General features: G+C 40.2%; 1 protein-coding gene across 2 annotated transcripts; it reads right to left on the bottom strand.

Moving 5' to 3' along the window:
* Window positions 1–2,961: 2,961 nt before the first annotated feature.
* Window positions 2,962–9,593, bottom strand: LOC4347345 (ABC transporter G family member 1). Of its 2 annotated transcripts, XM_015755821.3 has the most exons (8): window positions 9,018–9,593; window positions 8,497–8,576; window positions 7,920–8,384; window positions 4,750–4,836; window positions 4,488–4,619; window positions 4,213–4,404; window positions 4,011–4,097; window positions 2,962–3,885 (listed from the first exon to the last, which is right to left on the bottom strand). In XM_015755821.3, exons 1-8 carry the CDS (start codon window positions 9,484–9,486, stop codon window positions 3,211–3,213), a joined length of 2,187 nt encoding a protein of 728 aa, XP_015611307.1. In that variant the 5' UTR covers window positions 9,487–9,593; the 3' UTR covers window positions 2,962–3,210. The 2 variants fall into 2 exon arrangements, with proteins under 2 accessions (XP_015611307.1, XP_066160497.1); XM_066304400.1 differs by lacking the exons at window positions 4,488–4,619; window positions 4,750–4,836.
* Between the last annotated feature and the right edge of the window lie 418 nt (window positions 9,594–10,011).

Genomic DNA, 10,011 nt, shown 5'->3' with positions numbered 1-10,011 from the left:
GTGTAAAGAAGACCCGATCAATACTGCCATGTAGACGCCACGTCAGCAAAACCACTCTCCAAAACCGTCAAGGGAGTCAAATTGCACCGGTTTTAAGAGTTTGGGGGTCGAGATACCCGGTTTTGTGGTTTTGGGTCACGGATTAAATTTCGATCACTTTTGAGGGTCACTAAGTGAACTTATTCCTTTCCACGCGGCACACGGCCGGGTGCATGCGGAAGGGCCGAGAGCTTGCTACTCCTCCATCCTCCTATAAAAAACAATCAACAAAAATAGTACGGATCGTGATGTATTCTAATAGTATAAATTTGAATAAATATCTATCTAAATTTATAGTGCTATAATATATCACATCTCATATTTTTTTATAGACGAAGGGAGTAGCTGGCACCATTAATAACCCAACATTTTCATGCTACACATACATAAACGACATAGTAGCACACATATATAAAAACGCGGATATCACTACGTAAATATGTATAAGCAAAGCTCTTAGACACCTTTAAATGGACGAAAGCCTAGCTGTACTAACCTTAATATGGGGTAGAATTATATTTCAAAGTATACTCATATATGTGTAATATTTAAAGGCATACAAATTTTAACCCTAATATATTGAATCATGTCCCCACAAACTTAACACCACATAAACTATTACATCGTTTCCAAGCTAGGTGCATTCCCATGTCATAGAGATCTTCAACATTATCAATTTTATAGTGAAAATGTATTCGCATGTGTATACTGTAGGTGCATCCAAATTTAAAACCACGGACAAATAATTATATCATAAATTTTTTTATGTATTTAAAAGAGACCTTCCTAACACCTATTTCCATCCCGGAACTTTTGTGTGGAACCAAAACTTTTGATCCGGGAAGAATTCAAGACAAAGAACTCCCGCTGGAACTAATTATTAGAAGGTGGGACGTGGACCGGAACTTCTACTCCGGGAATGATTCGAGGCGGAGAGCTTCCACCCGAACTTCTAGGTGAGGAGTGAGGACCAAAACTTCTAGTCAAAGAGAGATCCACTTAGAGCAAGTTTAATAGTATAGCCCACTACTAGCTCCAATTCATCTATAGCCAATCTAATAGCCAATTCATACAATAATTGCTTACTATACTATTAGTATATGGTCCCACCTGTCATACATACATTACATCTTGGAGTCCGTGCTGCAGCTGGCTATAGATCTGTAACCCGCTGCTCTTCTCTCTCATCTTATCTCATTAAAATATGCTTGTAGCTGGCTAATAGTCTGCTAATAGAGACATTGGATCGACTGTAACTTTAAAAAGACATTAGGTCAGTTTTGGATAAATCAGAGTTCAAATTTGATGGGGTTTTACCCTATATACGAGGCAAGATCACCCCTCTTATAAATATAGGAGGAGATTTATTGAACCCCTAAACAATCAATCTACTCCCTCCGTCCACTAATATAAGGGATTTTGACATTTTGCTTCTACTGTTTGACAGCACGTCTTATTCAAAAAAATTTGTGCAAATATAAAAAACGAAAAGTTATGCTTAAAGTACTTTGGATAATAAAGTAAGTCACAAATAAAATAAATAATAATTCTAAAAATTTTTGAATAAGACGAATGGTCAAACAGTGCAAGCAAAATATCAAAATCCCTTATATTAGGAGACGGAGAGAGTACTTCTTTCTCTTTCTAGGTCTAGGAGTAATTTAGCTTTTTTTTTTTGCTGTTTTATATGAGTAAATCATTATCTACTCAGGGTAGCCGAAAATTACCATGTATTGTTTTGTCCTATAAACCATCCTGAATCTCCAGGAAAACCAGAAAGCTATTTACCACTCGAATTGGCGAGTTCTTGCTGATGTCTTGCTGGTCCGAAACTTCAAGAACTTACGGTCCATCCAGAGTTCGCTAGGGGGCTCAGCTTATCGGTGTGCTACTGTGTTCTCGCGCTAACAGCAAGTACTAGAATAACCCTAACATCCATAACTTGACCACCATACTAAAGTTGCTTCCCCGTGTCCGTGTGTATATATCTCAACTATTATAAAAATTGATAAAAATTGAAAATGTTTACTTTGTTACGTCACTCGTATAGGAGTCGGTTTTTAATTTCGTTCGCTTTTTGAAATGCATATCCACATTTGTTCGCTTTTAGAAATACAGAAGGAGTCATATAAGAAATCTTCTTTAAAAAAACTCGCATGCTAATTTGAGATAATCGGACTCCTAATTAACTACAACTCATGATTATATATATATATATATATATGTGTGTGTGTGTGTGTGTGTAAATTAACTGGTGCTACATGGAGTATGGGCTCCAAGATTCAAATTGAGTATATACCCAATTTAAATGAGTATGAATTTTTTTTAAATGTTTAGGTATGAACATTAACTTCTTTACTAACAAGTTCAAACAAGTTTGAACTGAGTTTGAACTTTTTTTTTTGGTTAGATTTTGGTTCTAGGTATATAACATCCAAACATATAATTCGCTAGGTATGTAATAATGAATTGTGAAATAAAGTTGAGTTTGAGTTATTTTGTTTTAGGTATTGGTATGAATCAAATTCATATACCTAGGTATATACTCACAATTTAATTTTTTAAAAAAATTTGAGAGATTTTGTTTTATCACGGTGAATTTTATTTTAACTAAACCATATGATAATAATAAGGTTAAAATAGCCTTCACCCGTTGTAACGTACAAGCATTTCTTTTCTAGTGGAGTATATGTGTATAGAGCTAGTATATTTCTTTGGTCAAAGTCAGACTGCTTTAAGTTTGACTAAGTTTATAAAAAAAAATTGTAACATTTTCAACCCAAGACAAATTTATTATAAAAATATATTTAATAATTGATTTGATTAAACTAATTTAATATTATAAAAGTTATTATATTTGTCTATAAACTTAATCAAACTTTAAACAGTTTGAAAATGTCTTATAACCTAAAACGGAGGGAGTATAATGCAACTTGATTTTAATTTATTGGATAAATGATCCAAAGGTATAAAAATTTACAACACTATATACGCTCTTGCACACAGTGATCATTATACATGAGCTATACACTAAATACACTACCATATGTATTTAATTTCGTCCAAAAAAATACACTACCAGAACATTTCCAGTATGTAGTTTACTACCGCCATCTGCGAATATTTTGCATGTACGTTTACCCCACCAGGGCACAACCGCCTCCACACGTATCATGAGCTGCCGAAACCCTGCTCAGTGACCTGAACTGACGGCATGTCGCTCCTGAACCGGAGCCTCTGCACCATGGGCTTCATCTTCTCGATGAGCTTTACGATGACAAAGAAGAGCACCCTGTACAGCACCACCATTCCAATGAGGATGGCGAGGTCGGCCCACTTGCTGTACCCGAGCTGTACCTGCCAGTAGTTCGTAAGGATCTCTTCACCGGTGATCACGGTGCCGGCGCCGGCTTGATCGTTGTATTTGGGGAAGGTGAGGCCTAAGAACTCGTTCTTGTAGAATCCCTGGTTGGCGTACTTGTGGAACGCGATGTAGTACATGGGATACTTCCACACCGGCTTTGGAAGGTCGTTGGGGAGGCGGAAGAAGCCGCCGTTGAGCATCATGACGCCCTGGACGCCGGCGCCGGTGATGATGCCCATGAGGAAGTCCGGCACGGCGCTGGCCACGATCATCATGAGCCCCTCCACCACCATCATGGTCGTGAAGAGCACCGCCGCGAAGTAGCCGAAGTGTTCGCCGCTGCTCTGGAGGCCGGTCAGGTAGTAGGCGATCGCGCCTGGCACCACGGAGATGAGAGCTAGGTACGGTGTAGACGACAGCGTGTTCGCGATCACGAACGACGCCACACCGTAATGGCCGTTGAGCCTCTCCCTCCCAAATATCTGCATATCATATCAAAATTTATGGAGTGAACATTTGGTTGGTGTATATCTTGGCTGTTCAAAATATATCTTGGTTGGTGTAAAAGTGTCCTTAATTTGACATTCAAGAAAATCAGTGAACAAACCTTCATGTCCTCAACGAAAGAGGGGAAGCCACCGATGGCCATGAAGGTGAGGAAGGCAGCGACGAACATGAGCATGGAGCCACGGGCCTGCAGAGATTTTCAGACGGTCATGCACACACAATTTTGCCAATGAGTAATAGATATTAAACCGCGAACAAATTAATATGGAAGACTGTGCCAGAGCCATGCATGGCCAGCAAACCTGGATGGATCCATAGGAATGGCCGACATCGTAGTAGATGGTGCCGACGCAGAGGCAGAGCGCGACGTAAATGGCGAAACGCAGCCAGTAGTAGCCCAAGTCCCTGTACATGTTGACGAAGGACCTCTTCGTCAGCACCCATGACTGCGTCAGGAAAGTTGGCTGCCTTTCCTTCTTCACCAATTGCCCTTCCTGCAGAGATAAAGAAAATTACAGGATGTGTAAAGCATGCATATATTATATATATATGTAGCAGAAAATGCTTTGCGAGATACATTATTGGCGCGTATTTCTTCGATCTGATGCATCACTTTCGCCAAGTGAACGGAGGATTTGTATGAGTTGACAAGTGTGTCGATTGCTTGGGTAGTGGTCATCGTCTTCCCGTCCAGACCTACCTCAATGTCCTGATGAATGCATCGTATAGAAGGGAGTAATTTATTTAGGACATTTAGTCACTTTCTTTTTGAGAAAAAGGATATTTATTCACTGATTCAGTGCATTGGCTAGCTTGCTCTCCCATGATTTGCTTCTCACCTTGTCGAAGTCCTTGTTGATGGTCCTCAGAAAATGGTCAGAAGGGTTCATCAGAGACGGACAAGGGAATCCGCTCAGAGCGGAGAACTAATAAACAGTGAAATATAGTCAATAAAAAAAATTAGGAAGTGCTTAGCTAGCAACCGGAATAAATTCTCATGATATTAGTCAATACAAAATAGCATGTACAGTCAATACTCAATTCAAGTTTGTTAAGTGCTTCACATTCAGATCAAAATCTCACAATATATATCTCTGTTTCATTTTTAAGAAAAACAATATATATCTTGGACCCTCCCGAGATTTTTTTTTCGAATTGGATGAAAATTTCTGATCCATTCAAATTTCTTTAAATCTAGTTGAATTTTTTGTTTAAAGTGGTTCAGATTCAGAAAAAAAAACATTGCATATGTATTCCTTTTCTTTTGTTTAAAGTGGCGGGGATGCTGTTTTGTTCAACAAAAATAAGCGGCATAGAAAATTTTGCTATACTTGTTCAACACTGTTTTGATTTTGTTCCACAAATGCTGTTTTGTTCAACCCTATTTTGATTTTGACAGATCACAGATTTGCTAGGGAGGAGAAATATGCTTTCCATCACGAAACTAGTGTGACATCTCACGGTCTAGGTTACTCCAAATTAGGGATGAAAACGGTTCAGAAAGTTTCTGATTTCCGGATGTATTTTCGAAAACAGAAAGTGTCGGAATTTTTTCGGTAAGTTTCAGAAATGGAAACGAATTCGGATTTTTTTTCTTGAAAATGAAAATGGATACGATAAGGCTACTATCCGTCAGAAACCAGGATCGATCGAGAACTTTTCATAAACAAATTCGGATTTTTTTCCTCAGAATCAGAAATGAAGTACTTCTCACATACAACTAATTTGCTCTAACCTTTTCTACTCTAAATGTTTAGATTTATACTGAGTACACTGAGATGGTTAATTAGTTGAATGGAGATATTGTTTTCTAGTTCAGTACTTTAGATCTGTTTTTCTTTTTTCCTAATTACTATTTTTGTTTTACTAGGCCATGCCAAACAAAGGTTGTCAATTTCAGTTTAAAATTTCAGTAATTTCGCCACCCCCACTGGCAAGTAAATATGTCAGCCAGAATTTTTGTTTTTTCCCATTTTTTTGTGATTTTGGAATATTCAATCAATTTTTGTTAATTTTTCAAATAATTTTGGCGAAAAAGTATGAAAATTCCTGAAATTTTCAGAAATTTTGAGCCATACTACTTACAGTTACAGTATAGATGAATATAGTTCTTGTTTTCATGAAAAGTGAAGTGTGCCACTAGCTGTATTATTATTAATTGATAAAAAATAGATAATGTCGATTTGTTGTTCTAGGAAAAAAAAAGAGCTACATCACTTTGTCGATTTGAGAAGTTCAATTTGAGGAGGTTTTATAATCCGATAAATATCTGTTACCATATTAGCTTCGATTTGTGTTCGCTCTGTTTTCATATTCAATAATAATAAATTCGGTTTTCGTATCTAGAGTTTCTGATTCCTATTCCGATGCCCAAAAAAAATATAAAATGAAGTGGTAGAGATGATTTCTGTTTGTTTCCGAGTCGTTTTCATCCCTACTCCATATCATAGATATAATGATCCTTGCTTAATTAGCAACCAGTAAGTTCAGTTTGCAGATCTGAGCCTAGAGTGATGCTACACGTATGATTTGCCGTTTACGATATTTGTACGATGAAACAGCTTATGTGTTTATTGACGCTGATGCTGGTATGCAGCAGTCGACTCAGTGCCATGCATCCATGTCATCCCGTTAGATCGTACCATGATTGTAAGTCCAAATCATGCGCACAACATTTTTCTATTGTCTTAAGCGCCGATCAAGCCATTCGCCACAAATCCCATTGTAAATCAGAAAAGACGTTTGTTTTCTACTTAACTTCATGGTTTTCTTTTGCTACATATAGTAACTTCTGCCTATGTATATTACCAACTTCGTCCCAAAATACTAAAATTTATGTGTATGTATCAGTTAGAAGTTTCTATATTTTGGAATGACTGTACTACTTCCCTACTCTAGGCCAGGTCAAGTATTTAGGTTTAATTTGAAAAACCAATAACCGGTGCCGATAACTGGACAAAAGTTAATTTAAATCCAAATTTCTGAATTCACAAACCGGTTCCCGGCGGTTGCAGCTTTAGAAATCTCGTGGTGACCTAGTGCTTCCTAATTTCGACTTCAAACCACACTTGAATACCTGATACCTTTGTTGTATCAGGAATTCAGGATTTGTGCAGTGTGTCTTACCTACTAACTGTATTGTAGGATCTTTGCATAGTAGTATAGAACCTGATTTGCAGCTTTCAGAACTGAAATTTTGCCAAAACTGATGCATCTGCACCACTGTATACTAGATATGATGCTGGCACGCGGCAGCTTGCAGCCGGAAGACTACTACTGCAGCTGCGTCTTCCTGTTGGGATCAATGAATCCGTCAGAAGGGTAAGCTACAGAAAGCACAAGAAGGTGCAAATTCGCACGTCACCGACTGATTGGAGTCACTGTGCGAGTGTGTTTCAGTGCATTGAATGTGTTCTGTTGCTTCTGTTCATGAGTAAGCTAAGTCAGCGTCATCTACAGTTGCAAACGGTATAGGGCTAGGGCTTTCGGATTTCTTAACCGGTCTCATCTCATTTAAGCTATATATCGGATGTGGATTTTCATCCCTTGAGAGACATCTCCTCGTTATTTGCATGTCATCTAAATAATTATTAAAAAAATAAAAAAATGACAGTATAGATTAATATGTAATATATCACTCCACGAATATGCAAGACTAAATTTAACTTTTACAAGTTGCAACAAAAATAACAAATTAAACTGAAAATAGTTATTGCACATTCGCAACTATATTTGTTATTTTTGTTACAACTTGTAGAAGTTGAATTTAAACTTTACTATTTGTAGAGTGATATATTTTATATTAATCTATGTTACCGATTTTTTTTTTTTTATAATTATTTAGGTGACACGCACAAAACGAGAGGATATATCCCCTCATAAAATAACTTTTCCCTATATATCCGAATTCTGAATTCTGATACAGTATGTTTGGTAACAATTCTCATTTTGCCGTACAACTTTGCAAATACGGATGCATAATTTGTATTTGGGACAAAATAGTTTGTACCTGGGCGGTGTCGGCGGCGGGGCCGAAGAAGACGGTCTTGCCGTAGGCGAGGAGGCAGAGGCCATGGAAGAGGCCGAACACCTCGGTGCTGGGCTGGTGCACGGCGGCGACGACGGTCATGCCCTCGCGGCGCGCCATGCGGGCGATGCGGCTGACGACGTGGTACGACGCGGCGCTGTCGAGGCCGCTGGTGGGCTCGTCGAGGAACAGCAGCGCCGGCCGCGTGAGGATCTCCATGCAGATGCTCACCCGCCGCCGCTGCCCGCCGCTGATCCCCTTGTGCGCCCACCCGCCGATCCGCGTGTCCGCCGCGCCCTCCAGCCCCATCTCCCGCAGCGTCTCCTCCGCCCGCTCCCGCTTCGCCGCCGCGCTCATCCCGCTCGGCAGCTGCAGCTGCGCCGAGTACCGCACCGCCTCCCGCACCGTCAGCGTGTTCATCAGCACGTCGTCCTGCGTCACGTACGCCTGTGGCGCGATCCATTCATGCGTTCCACGACACGAGATCTCACCATGCTTGCATCATTGCTCGAATCTTTATCAAAGAAAAAACGAGATCATTCGTCGCCGATCGACTCACCGACGTGCCGAACGCCAGCTTCTGTCTCCGGCCATTGATCAGGATGTCTCCCTTCTGGCTCACGCTGGAGCCTAACCTTCCTGTACCCAGAATTCATGCAATTCGATCGGTGATATTCGGTGTCTCGGAACACACGCAAGCCGAGGTGATCAGAAGAGTGGCATGCATCATATGTAAGGGAAACTATTTTAATCCCTCGAGGGATATTCTCTTGTTATTTACATGTCACTTAAATAGTCATGAAAAAAATTGATAAGATGTATTAACATGTGATATATCACGCCACAAACATAGAAGTTCAAATTCAAATTCTACATCTCGCAAAGAAAAAATAAATTAAACTACAACTAACGTATATTCACAGTTAAATTTGCTTTTTCGTTGCGAGATGTAGAAGTTAAATTTGACTTGCATGTTTGTGGAGTAAGATATCACATGTTAATATATCTTTTTAATTTTTTTTCATAACTATTTAAGTGACATGCAAATAAAGGATCAAAATCCACTTTCTCAAATGTTACCTGCTAAGGAGTCAAGAAGAGTGGACTTGCCGCAGCCGGAGGGGCCCATAATGGCGAGGACCTCGCCGGGGCGCGCGTAGCCATTGAGGCCACAGAGGATGGGAACGCGGCGGCGGCTGCCGCCGGCGGTGGACACCCAGAGGTCCTCCCACGCGAGGACGGCGCCTTGTTCCGGCCGGCGCAAGGACGACGTCTCTCGAGCGACGACGAAGGCGACACGGTCGTTCTCGTCGTTCCTCTCCACGCTAATCTCCGGCGAGGGCTGCTCCGCCTCCGCCGCCGGCAGGAACGGCGGCGGCTGGAACGATCGCCCGCTGCCGAAGGGAAAGCCTTCGGTGCCGCGCATGGAGGCGCCGAGATCGGAGACCATGCCGGCTGCCCCCTTGCGATCAGCCTCGTCGTCGTCCTGACGCCGCCGCGGGCTCGGCGTCCACCTCGGCACGGCGGCGGGCTGCTGCTCGGACGCCATGCACGCGGGAATACTTGCTGGTAGTGGAAGTTGGCGGGAGCTGATCTTGTGCTGACGATCGATCAAAATGGAATGCTTGAGCTTGAGCTGATCCGAGCTAGTGAGCGTGTATGAAGAAGAACAATGAGCATGGGTTGCTTAAATAGAAGCTTGAGGGACTACAGATGAGGTTACTTTGTACACTTGACTATTCCTAACTCAAAAATCATGAATTAGTAAATAATTTTCACCTACATTGTAACATTATCATTTCTTCGGGGTATATATATATATATATATATATATATATATATATATATATATATATATATATATATATATATATATACTCCATCCATTTTAAAATACAAACATTTCTATGCTTTTTAGTAAAATTAAGGTAGAGAGAAAATTTCTCTTTTAGTCACTTCAGTGGTCAAATTTTAAATGATTATAGCTATATATATGGCGCTATATTTTTCAAAAAAAATATTTAAATCATTGTTACACTATAAATAACTTATGCTTATTACATTAGAAGTTTCA

This window comes from Oryza sativa, chromosome 9, assembly GCF_034140825.1.
Source record: "Oryza sativa Japonica Group chromosome 9, ASM3414082v1".
Lineage (NCBI taxonomy): Eukaryota > Viridiplantae > Streptophyta > Magnoliopsida > Poales > Poaceae > Oryza > Oryza sativa.
The sequence above is the reverse complement of the archived record's forward strand: the minus strand, read 5'-3'. Positions and strand labels throughout refer to the sequence as shown.

Excerpts from the sequence above, each read along its gene's own strand:
- LOC4347345 (XM_015755821.3), bottom strand. The coding sequence starts at position 9,486 with ATGGCGTCCGAGCAGCAGCCCGCCGCCGTGCCGAGGTGGACGCCGAGC. Across the intron at positions 4,837-7,919 it reads CCGCCGCCGACACCGCCCAG|TTCTCCGCTCTGAGCGGATT; the intron begins GTACAAACTATT and ends ACTGTTTATTAG. Across the intron at positions 4,098-4,212 it reads ATTCCTATGGATCCATCCAG|GCCCGTGGCTCCATGCTCAT; the intron begins GTTTGCTGGCCA and ends AAATCTCTGCAG.